Source organism: Scyliorhinus canicula, chromosome 6, assembly GCF_902713615.1.
Source record: "Scyliorhinus canicula chromosome 6, sScyCan1.1, whole genome shotgun sequence".
Taxonomy (NCBI): Eukaryota; Metazoa; Chordata; class Chondrichthyes; order Carcharhiniformes; family Scyliorhinidae; genus Scyliorhinus; species Scyliorhinus canicula.
Window position 1 is genome coordinate 86,404,276 of NC_052151.1, and position 27,930 is coordinate 86,432,205.

The 27,930-nt window shown below is 46.9% G+C and overlaps 1 protein-coding gene across 3 annotated transcripts; it reads left to right on the forward strand.

The window, feature by feature from the left end:
* The first annotated feature begins 1,125 nt into the window (after window positions 1–1,125).
* On the forward strand, window positions 1,126–27,930 carry LOC119967291 (amine sulfotransferase-like). Of its 3 annotated transcripts, XM_038799627.1 has the most exons (8): window positions 1,146–1,170; window positions 2,315–2,414; window positions 3,788–3,946; window positions 14,335–14,537; window positions 17,057–17,183; window positions 20,729–20,823; window positions 25,118–25,286; window positions 27,653–27,930. In XM_038799627.1, exons 3-8 carry the CDS (start codon window positions 3,808–3,810, stop codon window positions 27,766–27,768), a joined length of 849 nt encoding a protein of 282 aa, XP_038655555.1. In that variant the 5' UTR covers window positions 1,146–1,170; window positions 2,315–2,414; window positions 3,788–3,807; the 3' UTR covers window positions 27,769–27,930. The 3 variants fall into 3 exon arrangements, with proteins under 3 accessions (XP_038655552.1, XP_038655554.1, XP_038655555.1); XM_038799624.1 differs by lacking the exon at window positions 2,315–2,414 and having other exon boundaries at window positions 1,126–1,170; XM_038799626.1 differs by lacking the exon at window positions 2,315–2,414 and having other exon boundaries at window positions 1,126–1,170; window positions 3,842–3,946.

A 27,930-nucleotide genomic window follows, 5' to 3' on the forward strand; every position in this document is an offset into this window, starting at 1 on the left:
TGAGAAATGGCCATGTGCCGATGTAACCTCCATGACTATTTTTTTTGTTTGTTTGGTTCACTGCGTGCGGGTGTATGGGCTAAAGGAGCCGATGTTTTATATATTTGGACAAGGGAAGTGATGGGACTTTCACTCAAAGTGAGGGCTCTTTGGGGTGTAGGTGGATATGCGGGGTTTGTGTGCTAAAAGGGGATTTTTGGGCTTTCCTAGGGTTGGGCAAGGGGGAAAGGGACCCGGGCAGGAGCCTCCACACTGGCCGGTCTAAGCCAGTGAACGGGAGTGAGATGGGGGGAGGGGCTGCAGCCATCGGAGCCTGGCAGAACAGGGTCCGAGTGGTGTAGCCGGGGTGCAAAGTTGGGGGGGAAGGAACCGAGGTTGGGGGAAGGAGTTTTACAAGAGGCAGTGGACGGGAGGAGTGGGGGGGGGGGGGGGGGGTTTACAACTCTTGGGTATCATGTACGGCACTCGTTCAGAGGTTGGACGGCGTTGAGTGTGTGGGGGTGGGGGGGAGTGGACTCTATGGTGACCATGGGCGGTCCCGGACTCCTTTCTTCTTTTTCTCCTTTGTTTGTTTCCACCGTGGGAGGGTTTGTTTTATTGGATGCATATATTGGCAGGTGGGCTGTTGTTTGGGGTGGTGGGAGGATGGGATTGTTGTTATTGTTAAGGGGATTGATTTTGTATTTGCTGCCGTTTACTGTCTGTGGGTGGGGTGTAAATTTTGAAGGAAAATGTGAAAATGGAGAATAAAAACATTTATTGAATGTGGGGTGTGTTAGGGAGTATGTTAGGGCGTTTGTATCAGGCGATGGTGGGACATGTTCATGTTGGTTCAGCCAGCGATGCCTACATTCCAAGAACAAATTTAAAAACAAAAATCCCCAACCCACCAAAGAGCAAAGCAAATAAAATCCCTCATGATCTATCAACTGTGTCAGGATCCACAGATTTGTATCTGATTTTCATTCACTGGAACATTTTGATTTTTGTGAAATTGTTTTCGCTGGAAGAAATAGTCAGTCCATTTGACCTTTATGACCATTTGTGCTACACTGGCTGCTGATTGGTAGTGAAGAGCTGATCATTTGAATATATAATGATCATTTCCCTGAATAGTTCCTGAATGTGGTATGTACACAGGCCAGTTTGGAAGCAAGCATTTCTCCCAAGGTAAGGCAATCACAGACCAAACTAGTTCTTGCATGCTGTTTGGCATCTTCGTAAAGGTTGTAATTGCTGTACTTTTTGAAAGAATTTGTGTGCTCTTAGGATTTTAGTAGGTCAAATTTACTTTTGTTTCAAACATAAGCTATATACGATTTCAGTCAGTTGATGATGTTTACTTAATTGTCACAAATTGCAGATAAAATAGCAGAAAGTTTCAGATAAAATCAGGAAAATCTAGGATGAATGCCGTAGTTTTTAAGAGGAAAAGTTTGAAAAAGGGTATGTGGAAAGTAATTTGCTGGCAGAATTGAAACTGATTTGCATTCCCCTGAGAGCACATACCATATCCCTTGCCATGTAAGGTAAAAATCGCTTATTGTCACGAGTAGGCTTCAATGAAGTTACTGTGCAAAGCCCCTAGTCGCCACATTCCGGAGCCTGTCCGGGGAGTCTGGTACGGGAATCAAACCGTGCTGCTGGCCTGCTTGGTCTGCTTTAAAAGCCAGTGATTTTAGCCCAGTGAGCTAAACCAGCCCCTGATGAATGAGGGAATCCCACTATCTGGCTGCCATGGGAATCCATGATAGAATACCACTATCAGGCCATTATTTTCAGTGGGCGGCATGAAGTCCTGTGCCCCCCCCCCCCCCCATCTCACATGGGGATCCCCTGAATGGAGAGAGGCCCTGTCTGGAAGCTGAGCAGTCCAGACAGGAGCATTGAAAATCATTACTGTAACACTTGCCTGGATATTCCTCATGCCCCATTCCTGGAAGGAGAACAACTGTCACCTGTATTTCAACCCCTCCAATCAATTAGCTGCAAACCATTTGTTCCTTTCTAGTAATGCAAGATTAACCAAAGATCAGAGGCTGAATGCCTTTGACTGCTGAAGTGTTACTGGAAGGGAACATTCAAGGCATGGTACATTGGCAAGACCATGCAGATACTGCGACAACAGATGAATGGACATCGCGCGACAATCGTCTGATGTCTGATCGTGTTTCTGGTGTCGAAGTGGAGAATCCACCTCTGTATTTAAGGAATTTAATGGTCCCTAAGTTATTTCATGGTACTTGGAGCAGCAGTCAAATTAACAGGGAGTAATTGAGTTAATTGGAATGTGGTAATGCTTGTGTTACTGCAGGCACTTCCTTTCAGGCAAGGGTGACTATTCAATCGCATTCCTGTCTTGACACTTGCAGCTGACAAAAGGCTCGGAAGTCAAGAGGTGCACCATTCAGCGGGTATCCAAACTCTTCCTTTTACTGTCATGGTGATCTCACCGTTTGAGTTCAAATTTTGGTCAATGGCATCCCCATGCTTGGGGCTCAGGGTTGGTGGTGGAGAGGAGAAAAGGGTGACCGTCAAACAAAATCCTCAGCAGGTATGGAGGGAGACTCGAAGGTTGATGGACATTTCATTAGAACAGGGAAATTAGAAGTGTCTCCATTCTGAGCAGGTGAAATGGGAGGAGGTGGAGAGGAGGAGCTTGTCTGCTATTATTGTGGGTCTTCGATGAGGTCTGTTTTGATTTTGAGACTGCTGGAGGCCAGCTGGCTATTGGTAAATTTGACCTTTTATTGAACTCTATTCTACTAACTTTTATGTGCACAACAGGTCTTGTATGTATGTATGTATGTATGTATGTATGTATGTATAGGGGCCTCACGGTAGCATGGTGGTTAGCATCAATGCTTCACAGCTCCAGGGTCCCAGGTTCGATTCCCGGCTGGGTCACTGTCTGTGTGGAGTCTGCACGTCCTCCCCGTGTGTGCGTGGGTTTCCTCCGGGTGCTCCGGTTTCCTCCCACAGTCCAAAGATGTGCGGGTTAGGTGGATTGGCCATGCTAAATTGCCCGTAGTGTAAGGTTAATGGGGGGATTGTTGGGTTACGGGTATACGGGTTACGTGGGTTAAGTGGGGTGAGCATTGCTCGGCACAACATCGAGGGCCGAAGGGCCTGTTCTGTGCTGTACTGTTCTATGTTCTATGTAATATGTAGACATATTTATGCATGGCCTGTGTAAGATGGGAGAGATAACATGCCAAGGAAAATGGACTAGAAAAGAGAATTACATATGTGTAAATGGCAAAAGACAGCTGGTTCTGTTGCAGAGAGGGGCCAGCAAGCCCACTTTCTCAGCCTTGCCCCTCACCTGAGGATGGGTGCCCCCCCCCCCCCCCTTGTTTGTGGCCTATGGTCCCCGCTGGGGACTGTGGCGATGTTTATTATCTCAATGAATCTAGTAATTTCTCCATGGTTTTTATATTTTCTTTTGTTGAACTCCTGTGCTTGCCATTTTTAAAAGGTGCAGCACAGTGGGTAGCACTGTTGTTTCACAGCTCCAGGGTGCCAGGTTTGATTCCCGGCTTGGGTCACTGTGCGGAGTCTGCTCATTCTCCCCGTGTGTGCGTGGGTTTCCTCCGGGTGGTCCGGTTAGGTGAATAGGGTGGAGCTGTGGGCTTAAGTGGGTTGCACTTTCCAAGGGCCGGTGCAGATTCTATGGGCCAAATAGCCTCCTGCACTGTTGTAAATTCTATGAAAAGCAGGTCTTTGTTGTATTATGGGTGTTCTAAATTGCTGGTTGAGATTAGCATGTTTTTCTTTTTTATTCTAGCATTTGAAACCATTACGAAAATGTCAAAGAGTTATGATCTTTATTCCTTCAAAGGCTGTAACTTCATCTCCAATGTTCACAATGTAGAATATCTGGAAAAATTGCATTCTTTTGAAATACGGGACAGTGATGTGGTTGCAGTCACATATCCAAAATCCGGTAAGAAAATACTATTGTTCTCCTGTATTTTGGTGTAGTGATTTATAATTCAATACTGTTCCTATGAAAGGGAAGGTTGAGTGCTTAACCCAATCCAGGTAAACTAATCAAGGAGAATTTGGTCAGAATTTATTTGTTCCCCCACCACTCCTGCTGAGTTACAAACCAGCTGATAGCCAAATTTGTCCAGAACTGAAATACTAATGGCAGAGTAAGTGGGACTTCGGGCAGCAAGACTGCCTCTGTTCCCATTCCTACAGTAAACATGCGGTTGAGCTGGGGTCTGCTTTGGTTGCCATGCCTACAGTAAACATGTGGTTGAGCTGTGATTGCAAGTTGATTACTTGACAAACAGGGAGAATATTTCAATTTATTTCGGAGTACGATCATACCTTAAAAACGGGACAGGGACAAGAAATGATGGCACTCCTGCAGATACTGGTCCATTGCATAAAATTATGCACCCTATTAGCTTGCCCTTCTGCCTTCAGAGATCTATGGACAAACATGCCAAGGTCCCTTTGTTCTTCAACTTTCCAGTGTCATGCCATTCATTGAATACTTCCTTGTCACATTACTCCTTCCAAGTGTATAGAGTCATAGATGTTTACAGTATAGAAACAGGCCCTTCGGCCCAGCTTGTCCATGCTGCCCAGTTTCTATCACTAAGCTAGTCCCACTTGCCTGTACCCCTAGATCTCTTTGTTCCCTGGTTTGATCTATCAAAATACATCACCACATTTATCCAAATTAAACTCCATCTACCATTCATCAGCCTACTGGTCAAGATCCTGTTGCAATATAACCTTCTTCACTATCCACTATGCCACCAATCTTGGTGTCATCTGCAAACTTACTAACCATACCTCCTACATTCTCATCCAAATCATTAAAATATATTACAAATAACAGTGAACCCAGCACTGATCCCTGAGGCACACCGCTGGTCACAGGCCTCCAGTTTGAAAAACGACCCTCGACAACCATCCTTTGACCTTGATCGCCAATTTTGTATCACTTACTTTTCAAGGTTAAATTGCATCTGCCCGTACCATCCCGTCTATCTTCCTGTAACCCAAGACACTCAACCTCACTTAACGACCCGGCCTATCTTTGATGTCATCTGCAAACTTATTGATATGCACCCCCCCTCCCAATAGTAATCTGTAATTTATATAAATGACAAACCATAGTGGATCCACCATATCTCTGCAACCTTCCTTAAATAGTGGGACCACATTACCTGTTCTCCAGTCCTCTGGAAGCCCCCCTGAGGCCAGAGAGGAATTAACAATTTGCTTTCGAGCCCCTGCAATCTCCTCCCATACTTCCCACAGGATCTTGGGTCACAATTCATTTGGACCTAGAGATTTGTCCAATTTAAGCCTTCCAATATCTTGTCACTCCCTGTGACAATTTGCTTAAGCTCACCAGTCTCGCCCCCAAGTTCATATCTACCTCTTCATGCTCTTGGGTGGAATTATTCATTCAACACTCCCACCAATGTTCTCTGGCTCCACCTACAAGATGTCCCTGTTGGTCCCTAAAGGGCCCTACTCTTCCTCTGATCATCCTCTTCCCATTGATACACTTGGAATATCCAGGGATTTTCCCTACTTTCAATATCCCCTTTTTTGCTCTCCTAATTGTTTATAATCAATTGTGCACTTTCTGTACTCCACTAATGCCTCCTTTGATTTTGTTCCCCTTGTACTTGCTAAAAGTTTCCCTTTCTTTCTTTCTTTCTCCTATCCGGAATGTCTCTAGTCATTCATGGTTCTACTGGGCTCGTTACTCATTCCTGGCCTGTATCTTCCCCATTTCCTTTTTGAACACCCTCTCTCTTTCTCTCCCCCCCCCCCCCCCCCCACCCAACCTCCCTTGGCCAGATCCTGCCATATTTTACTAACATTCGCAACCCCCCCCCCCCCCCCCCCCCCCCCCCACAAAAATCCACGACTTTTGGGTGCGATTCTCCCCCAAAATTTCTCAGAACCAGGGGGCTACCCTGAACTATCCCTGACCAGCCAGGGATCTCCGATGGCCCTGGAGACCCCTGGGTACTGTTCTGCCTGGTTCATGTTTGTGTGGACCAGACTTCTGAGGCGCCCGCGAGAGGGCTGTCCCGGCATTAACCAGCCCCACTGTGCTCGAGCAAGAGCGCAACGCGGCCAGTGGATCATGCCCTTTTCTTAAAAAAAACTTTGTCCAAATTGAACCATGTTGTGGTCGCTATGACCAAATGCTCCCCCATCAACCACCTGTTCAGCTTCATTCCCCAGCCCTTCACAGTCCCTTGGTGGACCCCTCACATATATTGAGTTAAAAGGTTTTCCTGTATACGTTTTAAGGACTTGGATGAGTGGAGTTCTCAGTGACTTCTCAATTAAGTTGAAATTCTCTAATAATAGTAATTACCTTTTTGTTTTGTGGGACACTGACTACAGCATTGAGAAAAGGAGGTATAAGGACTGATTTTACTGTCCCCCTAGGCTTGGGAGGCAATGGATGATCTTAATATGGCAAGGAAAGATGCCTATTGCCTTCTGCCTCCATGGCATAGTGAGAAGATGGAGGATGATGCTCCTGCACAGAGACCAAATCTGGCCTCTTTGTCCTCTATGGGGGCTTAAAATACAGCCAAATAGCTGAGACAGAGTTGCCCTGGCTTTCCGACACAATGTCAGGGCAGTAGAAATAAGTAGGAAATGAGTAGTTTCAGACAAAGATAAGGAATAGTATAAACTCAGAACCCAAGTGTAACAATCCTCCTGTTATTACCTGTTCATCAATTTGTCCTTTAATTTCTCCCTTGTTTATTTTTTCCTTTTAGTTTTTGAACATGGACAATTTTGTGCCCATCACTTTTTAAAGTAAATTTAGAGTACCGATTTTTGTTTTTTGCCTGCACATACTTTTGGGTTGTGGTGGCGAGACCCATGTAGACACTGGGAATGTGCACATGAACAGTGACCGGGGCCTATGCCTTTAAGATAGACTTCACCTTTAATTCAAGTGGCTGTTAAACTGAGGTTGGCCTTGACCCAAGGCGAGACTGGTTGCAAAGAGCTATTTACATTTCAGATGAGCAGATTCCAGAGAGATCACTGCTGACACACATTGATGGACTTGGCTGGTGGCCAATGAGCTGGCTCAAATTGCCGGGTCTTTGTTAATACTCAATCCTGATTGGTGCTGACCACTCTGGAATATTCTGCAGAGCCAGAAGGATTCATCTTGCTTTCAGTTTCAAAAGTCCAGCTAGAGAGCAACACCTCTGCTGGAGCTATCCAGGAAAATGGATCCAGTCAACTTCTCTCTCTCTCCAGCCTGTGACTGTTTATTTCCTGAAAGCTGACCTGGAGGGAACTCTTTAGGTTTCTCTATGCAAAATATTAACAGACCTCTAAAATGTCATGGAAGTTGCTCCTCTGATATTGAATTTAAAACAGTATAAATTGAAATTGTTTAAACTAGGACTGCACCAGTAGCTGTAAATTTTAAATCCACACTATATGGGGCTCCAACACCATTATGGTACCTGGCTGGGTACCTATGAATGCAGCTCCTTTGTAGAGCTCCATTGTTGTGCTGCATTAAAACACCCTTGGGCAGTTAACCTTCAGGTTGGCACTTCTGGCTTGGTGGCTGCATCAGAATGTTATCACTATGCAGCATATACAGATGCTGACTCTACTGATTGGATCATGGTGGAAACTGTGGCAGCCAGGCACCAAATCTCTGCTCATGAGAAAGATTAACAGATTAATTTAATCAAACCACATCTACAATTGGACATTTGATCCGAACTTTGTTCCCTTCCTCATTAACTTTCACCTGAGAGAGGTTAAAAACAAAGAATAACTGCCTTTGTGGGTTTAGCAGCACAAGGTGATAGGATATTTACAAGTCTCACCGCTAAACATTAAGTGAACTTATTGAACTTGACTAAGTGAATTATTGCCTTGTTACATCTCCCCATTAGAATGCAGTTTGATTATATGATCTCTTGCTGAAAGATGGCCTCAGTTGTCATGGTCAACTTTATTTAAAAAAAACATTTTACTAAGGCATTTGTGGTTTTATAATGAGAAAAGACATGAGTACAAACTTAAACATAGCTCAACCTGTAACTCCCCTCCATCTCCTGCAGCTTTCTCCTAAGCTAGACCAAAATAGTCTAACTCCCTAACCCCCCCCCCCCCCCCCCCCCCACTTTATAGCATCTGCTGATGGTTCAATTTTCTCCAGGCTGTCACCTCCAAACAAGCCCTAATGATGAACCTCTCAGGGTGAACTTATTTTCTTAAGCCTGAGAAACCCAGCCATGTCATTAACCCATACCCGATGCTTTCGGGGGCTTCGAGTCCCTCCACGCTAGTAAGATCCATCTCCGGGCTACCAGAGAGGCAAAGGCCAAAATATCAGCCTCTCTTCCCCCTGAACTCTTCAGGTCTTCTGACACTCCAAAACTACTCGGTCACCTGAGGAAGGAGCAGTGCTCCGAAAGCTCATGTTTGAAACAAACCTGTTGGACTTTAACCTGGTGTTGTAAGACTTCTTACTGTGGTCACCCCAGTCCAATGCCGGCATCTCCACATCACTCCAAAATTCACCACCTCTGGACTCAGTGCCACCTTTAACACCCTGGACATGATATGTGAATCCCCTGAGCTTCGGGCATGCCCAAAACATGTAGGCATGATTTGCTGGCCCTCCTACACATCGCCCAGACCTGTACTCTACCCCAAAAAACTTGCTCATCTGGGCCACCGTTGTGTGTCCGGTGAACCATCTTTAATTGTATCAGGCTGAGCCTGGCACATGATGAGGACCTATTGACTCTGCTCAGGACATCCTCCCACAGATCCGTCTCTAACTCCTTTCCCAATTCTTCCCATTTACGTTTCGTCTCCTTTTCCCATTTACATTTTGTCTCCCTTAACTATGTTTCCTCCCACTCCATAAGTTCTTTGTAAATTTCTGATACCTTCCCCTCCTCCACCCCCGTTCTAGGAAATACCTTGTACTGTGTTCCCTGTGGCAGAAGGAGCGGAAAGGTAAAAACCTGCCTTGGCACAATATCCCTTCCCTGGAGATATCAGAACCCATTCCCTCCCGGCAATTCAAACTTCACTTCCAGATCCTCCAGACCGGGAAAGCTCCCATCAATAAACAGATCCCCCAGTCTCAATACATGCTGTCTGCCACCTCCGAAACTACCCCCCCTCCCCCATCCATCTTCCCCAGGACAAATCGGTGATTACCACAGATTGTAGCCCACACCGACTCTCTCTCTACTCCCATATGCTTCCGCCATTGCCCCCGGACTCTCAGGGCTGCCGCTACTACTGGGTTTGTGGAGTACCTGGCCATCCGGAACAGCAAGAGGTGCCATTACCAGTGCCCCCAAACTTGTGCCCTTGCATGATGCCGCCTCCACCCACTCCCACACCGAACCCTCGTCATAATAACCCATTTCCTAATCATGGCTATATTTGCCGCCCAGTAGTAGTTCCTAAAATTCGGCAGTGCCAGCCCTCGCTCCGTCCCAACACTTTCTTTTACTCGCGGGATTTACCAACCCACACAAACCCAAATATCGCCCTGTTCACTCGCTTAAAAAAGGCCTTTGGAATAAAAATAAGGAGACAAAATCTTGGGAGAACCGTCATCTTTACGGTCTGTACCCTCCCCACCAGTGACAACGGAAGCATGCCCCACCTCTGCAAGTCCTCCTTCATTTGTTTCCCTAATTGGCCCAGATTTTATTGTGTAGCTGCTCCCATCTCCTTGCCACCTGAATACCAAGGTAATGAAAACTACCTCTCAACTACCTTAAATGGCAACTCCTCCAGAATCCTCTCCTGTCCCCTTGCCTGGAGACAAAAACATCACTTTTGTGCCCATATTCAATTTGTACCCTGAGAACCGGCCAAATTCCCCTAAGATCCACATAATCTCTCCCCCCCCCCCCCCCCCCCCCTCCCCCATTCCACCTAACAGGTCAAAAATATATAAGAGTAGGTCGTTTGTATATTGTGAGACCTGTGTTCTACCCACCACCCCATGACTAGCCCCTTCCAGTCCTTTGACGCTATCACCAATGGCTCTATAGCCAAGACAAACAACAGTGGAGAGAGGGGACATCTTTGCATTGTCCCCCAGTACAATCTAAAATAGTGCCAGTACAGCAACCGAACCCAGTCAATGAAGCCCTACCCAAACCTGAACCGTCCCAGGACGTCCCACAGGTATATCCGTTCCACCCGGCCGAAGGCCTTCTCCGCGTCCATAGCGACTACCATCACTGCCTCCCTCCCCTTGGAGGGCATCATGATCACATTCAGGAGCCTTCTAATATTGGCTGTTAACTGCCTACCCTTAATAAACCCCATCTGGTCTTCCCCTATCACCCTTGGAACACAGTTCTCTATCCTCTAGGCCAGGATTGTGGCCAGCAATTTGTCATCAACATTTAATAGGGAGATTGGTCTGTATGACCCACATTGCTCTAGGTCCTTCTCCCGCTTCAGGATTAATGAAATCGAGGCCTGTGACATTGCTGGGGGAAGAACGCCACACTCACTTGCCTCATTAAATGCCCTCACCAGCAGCAGGCCCAGCACCCCCGAACATTTCTTGTAAAATTCCACAGTGTAGCTGTCTGGTTCCAGGGCCTTGCCCGACTGCATGGCCTCCAACCCCTCTAGTATTTCCTCAATCCCAGCCCCTCCAGCAACCCTTGTGGGGTGTTAGAGGGAAGCACAAGATCCATAAACATAGGTGGAGTCCTCCAAGTGAGAAGAGCTCATGTTCTTTGCCCTCACTCAAGCCACCAACAATCTGGCCCAAGAATTTAATTCATAAACCTACCAGATGATTTTGCAGTAAAATTGTCCTTCCCTCTGGACCAAACCACCCAACAGTTAACCTTCACATATTTTTGACATGGTGTTGCTGATTTGATTGGATTCACACTGCAAATCCTGCCCTGGATGCAACCTGTCTTCATCCCCAGTAACCAAGATTCTCTGCCTGCTCCAAATGCCCTGATACAGCTACTTACCAAGCAACGCAGGCATAAGCGACATCTGTTTTGAGTTTGTTCTTTGAATCTGGATTGCACCCTGCCTTTTCTTGTTGAATTTTTCCAATTAAGGGGCAATTTAGAATGGCTAATCCACCTACCTGTACAGCTTTGGATTTTGGGGGCGAGACCCATACAGACTCTGGGCGAATGTGCAAACTCCACTGGACAGTGGGCCAGGATTGAACCTTTGTCCTCGGTGATCTGAGGCAGCAGTGCTAACCACTGTGACACCATGCCGCCCTGCACACAATTGCATGTACCAGCTAAGTGACCAACGCCCAACATGGGGTTGCTTAAGGCTGCCCTCCTACATGGCCTTACCAAGCCGGTGGTGCAGAGGACATGAGGGCCCTGCCCTGTGTCTGGCCAACCTGGGGCTCCAATGGCTACTGAGCCCCCCCAGCTACCCAGCATCATGGAGGCCAATAGTGATTCCTGCTGTGCCAGCAGGTGTGGAGAATCCCAGGAACCAGGAGACTCCCATCTAGTACCCAGCAATGCATATTTAAATATGTAAGTCTGGTTCTTGCCCAGTGAGGGAGTGAACCAGATCAAGTCTGGGTTGCGGGCACCAGAGAAGGATTGGGGGAGTGAGCCTGGGTAAGGTACTCGAGAGTCGGTGCAGACTAGGTGGGCTGAATGGCCTCCTGCACTTTAAGAATTCTATGGCATCGTACTCCATTTAGGGCCTGGCGTGATCCCTGTTTAGGGGCTCACCTGGTCTCCAAGAACACAAAATTATGCATTTACTTAATTCAACAAGGGAGTTTTGAAACAGGGTGTCCTGTTCTGTAGACTGGCCAAAGTGAATGATTACTGACAACATCTAGTTTAAATGTATTATGAAACAACTGTGTGATAAAATAACTTGGATAAATAAAATAATAAACTAGTAACACTAATTATTGTAGAGCTACGGCGAAATGTGTCTATCCTGCAGCACGACCTATTCCTAACTCCCCATACACAGGGTCACGTGGTGGGTTTACACTACCACCTAGTGGTCGGAGGTTGTGCATAACATTATGTACAGACTTGCTTTATACATATCATCATGCGGGGGGGGGGGGGGAACAAGAGAAAAAGTCATACCATTTATGTTAACGCTCTGATACACCATCAATAACACACGACGAGTGATGAATGTAACTGAAGCTTTAATACTGTACACTAAACAGCAAGCCTCCTGCCTCTGGACCTGAACTGGGTGGGAGGCGGAGACTTGCCACCTTTTATAAATAAGCCTGAGGGGAGGAACCAGACATGGAGCCAGCCTGCACAAGCCCAGGCATGTACAATACATATAGTGCAATAATGTTTACCACATGCTCTCTGACTGAGAGCCCATGTAGGCAAAGCTATTTTGTTAGTCATGAGACACATCAGCTCCAAACTTCCAGGTTGCATTAATCCATTGCAATTCACCTCGCGCCACATCTGCTCCACAGCACATACTATCTTCCTGGCCCGATACTCGTCCCTGGAGCATCTTGACAACAACGACTCCTACGTCATACTCCTATTTATTGACTACAGCTCCGCCTTCAACACCATAATCCCAGCCAAGCTCATATCCAAACTTGAAAAGCGATGACTTGGCTCCTCCCTCTTCAAATGGATCCTCTACTTCCTGATCCACAGACCACCATCAGAAAGGATAAACAATGACACCTCCTCCACGAGGTCCTCCGTGCCGGGGCCCCGCAAGGCTGCATGCTTAGTCCCCTATACACACATGGCTGTGGCAAAATTCAGCTCCAACTCCATCTAATAGCTTGCTGATTACATGACTGTAGGTGGTCGTATCACAAACGCTGAGTTTGACAGCAATCTCTTCCTCAGATGACAGCAAAACTAAGAAGCTGGACATCAATTTGCATACCGTATACATCCCTGTCTGCATCAGTGGTGCCGTGGTGGAGATGGTTGACCACTTCAAATTCCTTCATCACCAACAATCTGTCCTGGTCCACCCACATCGACACTATGACCAAGGAAGCACAACAGTGCATTTACTTCCTCGGGAAATTCAAATTCTGCATGTCCACACTGACCCTTACCAACTTTTACAGATGCACCATAGAAAGCATCCTGATTACATGTACCGAAGTAGAGTGAAAAGTATTTTTCTGCAGCCAAGGGAATGTACACAGTGCGTACCTAGACAAAAAGAATAATCAACAGATTATTTCAGAGGCTTCAGTAGGTGTAGACAGAATCATGTGAGGGTGGCAAGCTTGTGTGATGCGTTGGGCTGAGTTCAACGCACTTTGCAGTTTCTTGTGATCTTGAACAGAGCAGCTGCCATACCAGGCTGTGATGCAGCCGGATAAGACGCTCTCTGTGGCACATCTGTAGAAGTTTGTGAGTTGATGCAGACATGCCGAATTTCTTTAGCTTCTGTAGGAAGTAGAAACATTGTTGGGGTTTCTTGACTGTTGTATCAATGTGAGTGGACCAGGACAGACTGTTGGTGATGGTGACCCCCAGGAACTTAAAGCTATTGACCATCTCCACTTTGGAGCCATTGGTGCAGATGGGAGTGAGTCGTTCTGTGCTTCCTGAAGTCGATGATCAATTCCTTGGTTTTTCCGATTATTTAGACAGAGGTTGTTTTCAGTACATCATGCAACCAAGCATCCTGTCTGGTTACATCACAGCCTGGTATGAACTGCCCGACCCAAGACTAAAACGACAGACTGTTATAAACACAGCCAAGTCTATCACGTGAACCCACAGCCCGTCCATTAACTCTGTCTACACTTCCCGCTGCCTTGGAAAAGTGAGCAGCATATTCAAAGACCCCCCACCCCGGGCTATTCTCTCTTCCATCAGGCAGAAGGTACAAAAGTCTAAGAACATGGACAAAACTGCTTCTTTCCCAATGTTACCAGACATCTGAATGGATCTCATCTTCTCTATCTTCCGTATGCTTCACCTTATGTGTATTTACTGTAATGTTCATGTTGCCTGGACTGTACAAAACTACAGAGAACTTTTCACATACCACGGTACATGACAATAAATCTTTGTAATTGTACAGCTTGATCTTTGTCTTGAATCATGCTATTTTCACCTAATTGGGGGAATAAAATACTCTACATTGGTTTTTTTTTTAAAAGAACACAAATTGGTTTACTCACAAATTCGCCAGATTTTCAGCTGACGTCAATAGAGGGCTGAAATCAAATAAGGGTTGTGCAATATAGTGTAAATTGTGCAATATAGTGTAAATTGTAGGTCTGGGATTTGTTCTGCAAGCACTACTTTACAATCTATTTATGTCTCCCTCCAGGAACTGTGTGGATGCAGCAAATTTTGAGTTTAATTCATTCTGATGGTGACCCAGCTACTGTACAAAGCAAACCAGCAAGCGAACGTGTTCCTTGGATCGAACTTCCATTCTTAGATTTTCAGTCCCAACCATCACCCCGTTTGTCTGTCACACATTTGCCTTATCACTTAATTCCAGAGGGTCTGAAAAAGAAAAATGGGAAAGTGAGTAAATCTCTTATTGCCAGTTCTTGTTTTGTTTTTCCTCTCTTAGCTCTATTTTTCCTCCATGTATATTCTTTTTTTTTGTAAAAAGGGTGGATTTTCTATTTCGGGGAATATGATATCCGTGGGAGCACTAAACTGGAAACAATTCCATATCCCTTGCCAAGCAAATTTTATGCATTGGAAAGAAATACGACTGAATCTGGTGGAAGTCCCACGATCATCCAGCACCCACCTCTGCATTGGTCACAGCTGTCCTCCTTTTGAGGAATGGACACATGGAGCTTGCACGGTGTTACAGCTGTAATTATTTTCACTGCCTCCGCCTGAACTGCTGCCTAGCTTCTCGTGTGTGTGTGTTCCCTATTCATGGCATCCCTGGGGGGTCTCTATTAAGGGGGTCCCCAAGGGAAGGAGTGGTAGACAAGGGGTGGGAACGTAGTGCATTGTAGGGCACAGGAGGGTGAACCTTGGATGGACTCTGGGGACAAGGCTCCCAAGTAGTTATTCCTTTGGCCCACTATGCCAGGGCCACGCTGGTACAGACCACAGTGATCCAGGTTATTCCTAGCCACTGGGACTGAAGAATCCCAGGGAGCCGAAGCATAAGGTGCCGGGCCCACTATATTTCCATTTACATCCTCTCCCTTGGGCACAGTGATGGATCTCGACTGTGGTGGGGGGAGAAGAATAGAAGCATTGTGGTCCTCGATGCCAGCGTCGGTCAATGGAGAAACCAGCCGAAAGTCAGGAGATGGTGAGCATTGCTTGCGAAGCCAGCATTTGTTGCCCATCCCCAATTGTCCTTGAACTAAGTTGCTTGTAAGGCCATGTTCAAGGGCAGCCAATAGTCAACCACGTTGCTGTGGTTCTGGAATTGCTTATAGGTCAGATCGGGTAACAACGGAAGATTTCTTTCCCTAAAGGACAGGACCTTGGTGAACCAGATGGGTCTTGTGATAGTCTATGATAATTTAATGATTATTGAGACAAGCTTGTATTCCAGATTTATGAATGTAATTAAGTTCCATCTCGTGGGATTTGCACCCATGTCCCTTGTGCGTTAACTTGGGTCTCCTGATTACTCACCCAGTGACATTACCCCTGTGACACCACCTCCCACGGTTCATTCCATTTTCTATGTCAGTTGACTGGGGGGTTAGTAATGCAATTGAGGTTGAAGGAAGACTTCTAGGAGACATCTGGGCCAGTGAAGATGGAAACAGTTCAGCCTTTTCTGCCTAGCATATTGCTCATGCCTCATTTCAGAGAAGCACATTGAGGACACCAACTTGGTCGGCTCGCAGTTTGGTGTTTCCAGTTTGAGACACTACTCCACACACTACTCCAGCATTTGCAATGCTTGTGTCAATTTCAGCACATTGTCCATCAACAAAGAAATGGACAACTGTTGGTACAGGTATGAAATGCTGGCTATCTGAAATAAAAGCAGAATGCTGAAATGACTCTCTTAGACAGGGAGCATTTGTGAAGAGAAGAACCTTGTTCATGTTACCAGTCAGTGAACGTTCACTGAAACTGGGGAAATAGCTAGGTAAAGGGTTTTGAGTGGGGTGGGGTGCTAGAACAAACATGGTTGTGGACAAGAGAGATTAAATGATGAGGTTCTATTGGGCAAGGTCAATGGGAATGGGGCAAGGAAAGAAACCAAGTAGCAGAGGTGTCAACGGAAGGATCCTGAATAGCTGCCATCCAGAAGTAAATGAAATGGGAGGAACTAATGAACAAAAGAGGAGGTGTTATCCTTTGCTTGAGTTCAGCTTCGGAAAGGGTCAGAAGGAGCCAGGTAGAGAATTGCAATGACAAGCGACCGGGAGCACAGGGTCTTGCTTGCCTCCCCAATGTAGAGGCAAGCACACCTTAGAGTGAATGCAGCATGCTAACTCCCTCCTTCACTGGGACAGTGAGAAGAAAAGATAAAAGGGGCAGCTGTTACATCTCCTGTGCTTGCCATAGGGGAGGGGGGGTGATGTTGAGCATGGTACATTGGATGTTCTGAAAATATCCCAGGCAACAATAGTAACAGTTGAAGACTTGTGTTTTGAGGATGCTTCTGGAAGTAGAGAGAAATGCAAACAAATTGAGGATGTTTGGAGATATTTGGAAGATGCTGACAGAAACAGCATGAAGTCACATCTGTGAATGCTGTTGGCTGCAATCTTTTCTAATCATATGCTGCAATAGGACAAGACTACAGATATTTGGAGAGGAGGATTGTTACTTTGAAACTGGTGGACAGAAAGGAAATTGGGCTAGTGAAGACAGACAATTAAGGAAAACGTAGCTTTGTTTAAACTACTACCAGTGATATCATAACTAACAGGACTATAAACAATGGAAAGCAGAAACAAATGAATATGACATTTATTTTGACATGATTTCAAATGTAGTACTATGAAATGTAAATAGTTACCATGTAGTCGACTACAATCGTAGAAAGTAAATGTAATCTTTTTTTTTACAATGCTATACGACTGATCTGATATTTTGCGCTTCAGGTTATTTATGTCATTCGAAACCCAAAGGATGTTATTGTGTCTTTATATCACTTTCAAAATTATATCACGTGCTTGGATACGCCATCCAGTTTTGAAGACTTTTTGAAGCAATTCCTAGAAGGCAAAGGTAAATAATTCTCATTCGCACACTAAATGGTATTTCTTGTTTTTGGTTTTTATCATGTCAGAAATTGTTGATACACATTTTGCATGCCTCTCTGACTGCTTTTGTTGATTGGCACTAAGAGTAGTGAGACAATTTGGAAGTAGCCCTCGTGTATTCACAGGAAGTGCCTCACATACTCTTCTGCTTCCAAAGTTGAAAAATCCAGTCATATTGAGAGCTTTATCTGCTATCAGTCATCTTTAAATGTAATCCTTTTCCTTTACGCACTTGCCGGTTGTACCCATATGATGATGATTTAAAAATTATCTGCAGTCTGGTTTCTATGCTGAATATTGTTGATAAAATTATCAATTATTAAAGATGGTCAGGATTCTCTGTTTGCCGACGCTGAAATCGCAAAATTCGATTGAGCAGAGAATGGGTTCCGATGCCAAAATCAGAGCAGGCACTGATTTGATGCCAAATTGTGATTTCCCCTTCACCTAGTGTGTACCGAAATGCATGTACAGTAAACACCGTTTGCATATTGTTGGCGGGCCCAACCTGGTATTCTACAGGGCTTCGTTAATTCTCCTCCTCCAATGGACTGAGTTCCAGGCAGCATGGTTCACTTGTGCTTTCAACAATCATGAAACCGGTGTGGTAGCTGATAAGGGAGAAAGAGGAGGTAGGACACAGAGACGAGCATCTGTGGGCTGCTGGACCGGACACTGGCTGGAGTGGGGGTCGTGGCAGGGCCAGGGGAGAGGATGGACGGGGAGGGAAAAAAAAGTGTGTCCAGGATTACGCCCCCCCCCCCCCCCCCCCCCCCCCCCCATGGGACTGGGGCGGTGCCCAGGCACGGACAGCCATTACCGCTGCCATCTTGCTACACACCCCACTGTGTCTCCATCCCCTATAACTAAACTGTGCTCTGCGCCTGTGCTAACGTAACTAGTGTCTAACTTTCTGGCCTTATGGGCCCTAATGCTATGTCTCGGTGGTTCCCCAGATGGAACACCAGAAGTGGAGGCGGCCTGCTGTAATTTCTGCTCTGCGACCTGGGTCCCCATTGACGGGCATCTACTGGGGCGCCCGGGCCTGGTTGCTGTTCGGGTGTCCAGGGTATTCTGCAAACTAGTGCTAGTCCAGGGTGCTGCTGTGTTCCAGCTTCACCTCTGTGGGGCTCACCGGCATGGATCCCATCACCTCCCACCTCCTTCTGGGTACCCGGTGGCTCTCTGGCTGCTCCACAGGGTGGGGTGCGAGGGGAGCTGCTCCACAGGGTGGGGTGCGAGGGGAGTTGCTCCACAGGGTGGGGGGCGAGCGGAGCCGTTCCACAGGGTGGGGTGCGAGGGGAGTTGCTCCACAGGGTGGGGGGCGAGCGGAGCCGTTCCACAGGGTGGGGGGCGAGGGGAGCTATCTCCTGAGGCTCCCCCACCACCTGGCATTGCCAGTCCTGGCAGCCTGCTCAGGTCTCGACCAGAGTCAACGTGCTTGTAGCCTTGTAGCCTTGGAGCACAGGGAGTAGGCCATCTCGGTCTGGGACTGCACAACATCACCCATTGGCAATGCCACCACCTTCTGCGTTTGTGTCACATCAGCCAGAGGGGAAGAAAAAGAAGACAACAGTGTTAGACAGTCCAAGGCATGCAGCATAGGGGGTGGGTAGCTGGTGGCCCCAGTGACCAGGTCACCCGGCCATTGTGGTGGTATAGGTGCCAGCATGTGGGGCGGGGGGGTGGGAAGGAGGATGCAGGGTAGGGCTAGGGCTAACGGTGTGTGGGATGCAGGTTAGTGCCAGGGGCACAGTGCTGCCTTCTCGCCCTGAGGAGTTTGTGTAGTTTCTTCCTGGGTCCGGACAGTATTGCTGGCGGTGCTGAACGCCTCTGCCACCTGTACCCCGCCACGACTAATGGCAACGGCTGGCAGCCTCCTTCACGGGCCGGGGTATAAGGCCACCCTCCTCACATCCACGGCATACACGATGGTCTCCAGCTCGGCATTGGTGAAGCGGGGTGCTCTTTGCCATCTTGTTAGCCGAGATGGTGCGTGTGGGGAGTGAAGTGTGTATCTACGGCTGCAGCTTGTCAACCTCCTTCAATCGCGAATCCGGCACCATTCCCATTGGAATCTATTGTATTCCACATGGCGCCGGTGCTAGCCCCTTTAACATTGCGGAATTGGTCCTGGTGTAGTGCCAGTTTTGCTGTTGTGATAGTCCACAAATCGAATTCTGCGTCAGTGTCAACACTTAGTCTCAAAGACGAAGAATCCCGCCAAGTAAGTCTACTTTTAGCACTGTTCCTTCACCGGTCCAAGGTCCCAAGTTCGATTCTCGGCTTGGGTCACTGTCTGTGCAGAGTCTGCATGATCTCCCTGTGCCTGCGTGGGTTTCCTCCGGGTGCTTCAGTTTCCTCCCACATGTCCTGCAAGACCTGCTGCTAGGTGAATTGGATATTCTGAATTCTCCCTCCGTGTACTGAACAGGCACCGGAATATGGCAACTAAGGGCTTTTCATTGCAGTGTTTACTTGTGGCAGATCATTGTATATTATTATTATCAATTTGTTATTGCATTATGACACACTGGTTTCAATGGGTATTTTTTTTTAATGCTAAAAATAGCAATGACCACTTCGATTTTTATAGGCCACCATAATGCAGCAATCTATTCCAATAATGGAAGAGTTATTAAACAAAATTCAGTTCTGATCTACATGAGCTATGGTCCCAAGCTTTAGTCAAAAATGCAGATCCTAAATTCTTTTTAAATAAAGGGAATGCAGCTGAAGCCATGGCAAAGTGATTGATATTGTCGAGGAGAGGTAGAGGGAAGAGAAGAACACCACTGCAAGAGGCCAAAATGGGACGACCAAACAAATGGTTTTTATGAGCTGCCAAAAATGGCGATGGACACATGCTCCAAATAGGCTATGGTTCTTGAGCAGGTCAAAGCAGAATTTGCCATATATTTCATGACCTTAGCCATAGAACATACAGTACAGAAGGAGGCCATTCGGCCCATCGAGTCTGCTCCGACCCACTTAAGCCCTCACTACCACCCTATCACCCTAACCCAATAACCCCTCCTAACCTTTTGGAGACTAAGGGCAATTTTAGCATGGCCAATCCACCTAACCTGCATGTCTTTGGACTGTGCGAGGAAACCGGAGCACCGGAGGAGAGTCACGGGGAGAACATGCAGACTCCACAGAGACAGTGACCCAGCAGGGAATCGAACCTGGGACCCTGGTGCTGTGAAGCCACATTGCTAACCACTATGCTACCATGCTGCCCTGATGATCTCGCATCATGATGATGATCCACATGCATGCAAATATAGTCAAATCTAACCATTGTTACCAGGCAAATGAACAGGCCCTGGTGTATCCAGCTGCTGGTTTGCATGAAAATAACTCTGGACAGAAGACCTGAGAAATTCTCCTTTTTTTCTTTCTAGAGATCTAATGCGCCTCCTATCCAACAGTGTTAAATGTCTGGTTATTACATTCTGAAATTTAGTTTGCCATTTGATATCATGCATTTTTTTTCCCTCCTAACAGTGGTGTTCAGCTCTTGGTTTGACCATATTCAAGGCTGGTACACCCACAAAGATGAATTCAACATCCTGTTTATAACCTATGAGGAAATGAAGCAGGTAACTACTAGATATTTAACCAAGAGATAAAACTCTTATTTCTGGTAAAGCAGGAAGTACTGATAGATTTTGCCAAGGTTGAGTTACAATTGGGTTGGGGAAATTAGACCCTTAGTTTTTTTGGCTTTCCTCCCCTTTGTCGCCCAGAAAATTACACTCTGGGTTGTGGGAATAAGTGAGGAAGAAACTAATGAATTTCCCTTTTCATCTTGCCAGCTAGTTCCTTCCTCACTTAGTTCTAAACTCCATCCTATCCAATCTGGTGGGTCTATCTCTAACCCTTTCCCTTTCTGTTTCAAACTTTTAAAATTGTGTGCGTGTATGTAAAAGGGGGTTTGCAAAGTGTCCAACATCACAATAGTTGTGCTGTTTGGTGGGGGGGTTGGCTAGGACACGGGCTGTGAAGTTCAGGTTGATGGGCATGGACCACCATTTCTGCAGTGTACAAGGCAGCCTTGCTGCTGTGCATGCCTCTCACTGCCCACTGAGAACTTAGCATCTCTGGTCATATGGGTGCCTCCCCAGACACCCCCCCCCCCCGTACCCTCTGGCCTGTGCTCCAGCACAACGAGTGCCATTTTCTTGGCTGGATGTGGGTGTGTGGAGAGTGTAGGGCCTGTATGTAGTTCCTGCTAGTCAGGCTCTCCGAGAATTCCGGCCAAGGAATGACACCTTTTATAAGACTATAAGACATGGAAGAAAAATTGGACCACTTGGCCCATCGAGTCTGCTCCGCCATTCAATCATGGCCAATATTTTTCTCATCCCAATTCTCCTGCCTTCTCACTATAATTATCTTCTTCTTATTTTGTTCTAATTGTAATTTTCCGGTGGTTCTGCAGAATCCTCCAAACTGTGCAGAAGCCACATCCCTTTTCATCTCCGCAGAGCAAAGGTCCAAATATAATGCCCCAGGTTTAATACCACAATGATTTAGATGCACCTTGACTCTTATTATACTAAGCAGGGATGTTGCAATGACTTTTTTCACAAAAGGAGGAAATGGAGGAGGACCAGCTGCTGTATTCGGGAAAGACTTTAAATGCCCCAAAGCTGCTGAGAGAAGGTAAATGGGCAAGAAGATATGGGGCGGGATTCTACCTTCTGGGGACTAAGTCCACATGCCCGCCAGAAAACGGGCAAGCATCACTCCAGACTTTTTCCTCAAAGGTCCGGGGTGATTTTCTGTTTTCCAGGGGGCTAGCAGAGCCCCGACACGCGTCCCGCAGCTCTGGCTGCCGGTGGGGCCCTGCTAGCCAGAGCGCACAGCCTCTCATGCGCACAACTGCTGCAAACCGGTCTGTGCATGCACACGGCGACCTACCTCGGCGCGAGGGCCATTGACATGGCGGAGCCACACAGCGAGCCTGTGCAGAGGAAGGTAGGTCCCTCCCAGATTGCGATGGCCCGCCGATCGGTAGCCCCCCGATTTGCGGGCCTGGCGACTGCTGAAGCCCCCCCACCCCGGAGTCAGATGCCCGCCAACAAGGCCACGGGTCCCAGCTCCCACCGGGTGGTACCACATGTAAACCACGCCAGCAGGAGTTCGGCCGGTCGATGGCGGAGAATCACTGCGGGGGCCTATTCCAACGGCCCCCAACTGGCACCGCATCGACTGCGCGCAGGACTGGTGGGTACATGGCGAATCGCGGAAGCACCATAGTGCTGGATTTCTGGCGTGAACAGCTATTCTCCGCCCCTGCACTGGGTGCAATTCCAGCGTGGAGGGTCAGAGAATCCCGCCCACGGTGAGGTTGGATGTGGATGAAGTCAGGAGATCTATGCTAGTCCGGTTGGGAGGAGGATAGTCAGATGATAGCTATGAGTCTCGGGGGAGTGATTTGGGTGTAAGCTGTATAGTCTCCCAGGATGTTTAGACTCTGTTCCCAAGGAAGTTTATTGAAACCACCTAGGTAAGTCCGAACTTATGGAGAGTTTGACTCTAATGCAGGAGTTGGAGAACCCTACAGTGCAAAAGGAAGCTGATGTGACCATCAATTCACAAGACACGTGATTGGAAGTGAACAGTGGTTTTAATAATCTTACAACAGCCTGCCTGCCTGCGACGAGATGAACTGGCAGCAGGCTCACGACTGCAGAGCTTTATACTTCCGGTTAGTGGGAGGAGCCATGGGCGGAGCCAAGGGTGGAGCCCAGTATAAACTCCTCATCTCCCCCTATGGGCAGAGCCGCACAACGGCTTGTATACAGAGCCCACAAGGACACAATACATATACTGGAACACAGTGTGAATTAGTAGGTTTATAATTCACCACAGAAGCCATTCGACACAGTGGGTTTTTACTGATACTCTGAAAGAGCACCTTATCTAGACCAACTACCCTGCCCTACCCCCATAACCTCACCTAACCTGCACATCTTTGGGCTCTAGGAGGAAACCGGAAAACCCACGGAGACACTGGGAGAAACATGGGCAGGAACCTGGGGCTGGTTTCTCCACCATCGGGATGCCCCGCTTTGCAGGCAGCCCAAGGTGTTCCCGATGGCGTGGGGCTGCCCCGCAATTGGAAACCCCATTGACCAGCCGATGAAACGGAGCATTCCACTGGAGTGCTGAACCAGAAATCTGGAGCGTCAGGATGGAGAATCCAGCCCCTGACTCCTGGTGTTGAGGCACCAGTGCTAAGCACTGCGCCACCATGCTGTGATTTCCTGGAAAATCCCCATTGAGTTATTGCATTGGGACTTCGGGGTCCCATAGTGCATTTTGGGCTGCATCTAGTTTCTGACTATCTGGAGAGTGGAAGGTTTGAGCCAATGTTCTCTGTCCCCAGTCTTTTTAATGCTTACTCTATTTTCTCTATTTTGAAGCATAGGGTATTATGAGGCCGGCAGTAAACTGGCCTTCCTCTGAACCCGTGTATTGGCCTTGTATCCTTGCCTAGATTTGGAAGTTTCCCTAAACATCTGACGATACAAGACATTGCCTTGTATTGTGAATTATGTTTCCACGTGAAAATGCTTGTTCTAACTTGCTTCTCCTAACTGTTACTAACCAGCTCCTTCCTAACAAGACTGGTTTATCACCCTACATATACAATGTTGGTAAATTTAGCATGCAGCTCCTTGTATGTGACTAGACTTCCCATTATGGAGATGTTTTTCTCTCATTTTGTGTTTCTCCAGCTGATGCTGACTCAGCTTCTGGTTCAGTGGGAATCCTGCCCCGGTGTTACCTTTGTTTACTGGAGCTGCATCCACTGTTATTTATATTATATTGCCCTGCGAATTTCCACTGCACATCTTTGTACTTTGAATCGTTTGGGTCTCAACTGACCCCTCATTTAACCTGCTGTTTTTTTGACAACTGTATACCGTGACCACTATTTCCTCCAGCTGGTGTTTTCTCTCCTTGCTGCTGCAATGCTTCATTCCAGATCATGAGGGGCGTGGATAGTCAGAGGCTTTTTCCCAGGGTAGAGGAGTCCATGACATAGGTTTAAGGTGCGAGGGACAAGGTTTAAAGGAGATGCAAGAGGCAAGTTTTTTTTTAACAGAGGGTAGTGGGTGCCTGGAACTCGCTGCCGGAGGAGGTGGTGGAAGCAAGGATGATGGTGGCATTTAAGGGGCTTCTTGACAAATACATGAATAGGATGGTGTGATGAATGGTATCAGTAACTGCTGTAACTGTACCTTGCCTTTAATACATTGGCCCTTCGGGCTTGGAACCCTGGGGGACTCTGCCTCTGGCTCCGCCCCCAGGAAACAGTATATAAGATGAGACTCACTCGGCAGCATGTGGTGAGCACACTTCTCGGCTGCTGTTCAGTTCTCTGATGAATAAAGCCTTTGAATTACCGATCTTCTCTCCTGTGTCATAATTGAGGGTATCTCGGATGGGAATAGAGGGATACGGACCCAGGAAGTGTAAAAGATTTTACTTTAGACGGGCAGTATGGTCGGTACAGGCTTGGAGGGCAGAAGGGCCTGTTCCTGTGCTGTACTTTTCTATTCTTTGTTCTATCATTGTCGTGTATTTTTTTTAACCTAGGGCACAATATTTAGATCTCTGCACTGTAGAAAGAATTCACCTTTTGGATCACTTTCTCCTTCCTCTTGGGCCCACTCCACTTTTTGAGGTTACCTTGTGATCGGCTATATTTGGAGCTTAAAGAAATATATTTTGTGATTTAGCACATTCAGCCCCAAGACTCATGTACATTTGCACAATTACACAAATGTATATTTACTAATATCATGGGGACTGTTGTTTATCCTTTTTTATTTGAATGTTGAAGGATTACTAATGATTGACCATATTTGCATGCTACAGGATTTAAGAACATCGATACAAAAGATATGTGACTTTCTGGGGAAGAAGTTGGATGATAAACTTGACACTGTTGTGAAGCACTGCACTTTCAAAAATATGAAACTTAATCCAATGGCAAACTATGAAAATGTTGAAAACAAAAACTCAAGTGGGGCCTTTCTTAGAAAAGGTAAGAATTCTAAATATTGACATAAATAGGTTAATTGGTCATTTAATTAGCACTCCTTGCTGGATCAGAGGGTCAAGTGCTTGAGCAAATAATCTAAACTGACCACCCTGCAGGAGCGAGGTATCAGGGCGCGATTCTACGCTGCCCACGATGGGTCGGAGAATAGCGGGACGGCCTTCCCGACAATTTTCACGCCCTCCCGCTATTCTCCCCCCACGGCCGTCCCACGACACGAATCGCTGCTCGCCGTTTTTTACGGCGAACAGCGATTCTCCCCAGGCCGATGGGCCGAGTTCCCAGGCCTTTACGTCCGTTTTCACGAACTCAATCACACCTTCTCTCACCGTTCGTGAAAACGGCCGCAAAGTGCCGTCCAAGGGTGGTGTGGGCACCGATACCCACGCACTATTTGTTCTTCTGCCGCCCCGCAGGATCAGTCCGCGGGGCGGCTGAGGGGCATGACGGCCCGCGCATGCGCGGGTTTGACGCGTCTGCGTGATGACGTCATCCGCATGACGTCATCCGCGGCTGAGGGGCATGACGGCCCGCGCATGCGCGGATTGGAGCCGTCCAACCCGTGCATGCGCGGCTGACGTCATCGTGCGCGTCAGCCGGCGTAAAGCCCGCGATGCCATGCTTCACGGGGCCCCGCTGCTAGCCCCGCCCGGGGGGGAGAATCGGGTCCCGGGAGGGGGCACGGAGGCTGCCGTGAAACACGGCCAGTTTCACGGCAGCCTTTACGACTCGCCGCATTTGCGGAGAATCGCGCCCTAGGCTTTTGGATGTTCTGAAGAGGTCAGAATTGGTATTTTAGAAGGATCAGGTCAAATGGTTTTTCCCGCCTGAACTGATCCAATTAGTATCTTCATCTGTACTTTCTCTACGTTCTATTTTGATTCTTATTCAATACTCAATACACAAAGGGGCTGGTTTAGCACACTGGGCTAAATCACTGGCTTTTAAAGCAGGCCAGCAGCATGGTTCGATTCCCATGCCAGCCTCCCCAGACAGGCGCCGGAATGTAGTGACTAGGGGCTTTTCACAGTAACTTCATTGAAGCTTACTTGTGACAATAAGCGATTTTCATTTTTCATTTCATTTCATTTCACAAGGTCAATGTTAGTTGGAGTGATGAGATTATTTCACTAGGGAACAGCCCAGCATCAGGACCATGGAATTTTGAACCTGACTTGCTGTGTACTTAGCACTAACTCCTGATTCGTTGGAAGGGAAGGGTGCATTTCATCTTTATTTTGGGTTGTGCTCCATGTATGGATGTCCTCATTTAAACTTTACAAGAAAATCATGAATGTAGTAGAGTCTTATGATGTAACCCAGCTTTTGCTTTTAAAAGATCTCTATAAAGGCCTATTTTGACCAGATGGTTAATCTGCTCAATCCTTCTTTCGTCTCTCCTATTATCATTAAAACTTCTCTGAAATCACACTTTGCATCTCAAATGGAGACCCACCCATGTAGAGGGAAATGTAGCAACATTGCAACAGGAGAACTAGTATTATTAGAGGCAAGGAGGCATTGGGAAGGCAGGAAGCTCCTAATGAGGGAATTATTTGTGCAGCAGGACTTGAGCTGGTGTTTCTAGTCCCAGTGATGAGGGTCCACAAGCCTCTCCATTGCCCCTTCATCCAATTACTGCGGGAGCTTCCTAACAATGCAGAAACCACCACAATTCTCATATTCCCTTAGGATAACAAACTATGGGATCGTTGTCAACCCAAGGGGCTATTCCTGTCCAGATATGACGATCCCTTAGTCAGGATCATGCACCATGCTTTTACATTGCTATGTGTTGGCCAAAATGGGTCAGTTTAAAAGCCTTAACTTTTTTTCTGGATCGAGGAGCAAGTGAGGAAGAAATGAATTAGACTGCACAAAGGCGGCTATATTTATTCGGATGATATCTGATCCTGCCAACATCATTATAATATAGGACAACTACAGTCTATCTTATCCACATGCTGAAGAGGAAGGATTCATTGGATAGTTTTTGGAAGAACCTCTTGAGGGGTGGGGTGGGGCAGAAACTCGCCCACGTGTGAAACCTACTAATGGGAGAAAAGGGTCATCTAGAGAGCTGGAGCACTTGCATAAACTAAGCCAGAACGTCTTCCCTCCAGCTGTACGAAAGTGCATCATGCAACTTGGGCACAACAAGGTGTAAAATGCACAATCTTCCAAAATGCTTGTACACTTCCAATTTGGTGTCTGCAGTGTTTTTGTGCTGCAGAATCTGCCTGTTATACTTTTTTACAATCTGACTTTTTAAAAAATAGAATTGTACATTCTTCTAATTATTTTAATAATTCCAACGTTGATTTTTTTTCCCTCCCCTTTTTTTTTTTCAGGAATAATTGGCGACTGGAAAAATCATTTCACTGTGGCTCAATCGGAGATGTTTGACAGAATATTCCAAGAAAGAATGAAGGACTTCCCTTTGAAATTCATCTGGGATCGCCAATAACTAACAAACCAATACCTTAATGCACATAGAAAGAGAGAATATGCATCTGACGTTTAACCATAAACATGACCACTCCTGTTGACACATTAATTCATGTTTTCCAACTTCCTTCTGGCTCAGCTAGCTCGCTCCTCTTTCTAATAAATCTGCTTCGTTCTAATA

Excerpts from the sequence above, each read along its gene's own strand:
- LOC119967291 (XM_038799624.1), top strand. The coding sequence starts at position 1,131 with ATGTACACAGGCCAGTTTGGAAGCAAGCATTTCTCCCAAG. Across the intron at positions 14,538-17,056 it reads TGAAAAAGAAAAATGGGAAA|GTTATTTATGTCATTCGAAA; the intron begins GTGAGTAAATCT and ends TTTGCGCTTCAG. Across the intron at positions 25,287-27,652 it reads TGGGGCCTTTCTTAGAAAAG|GAATAATTGGCGACTGGAAA; the intron begins GTAAGAATTCTA and ends TTTTTTTTTCAG.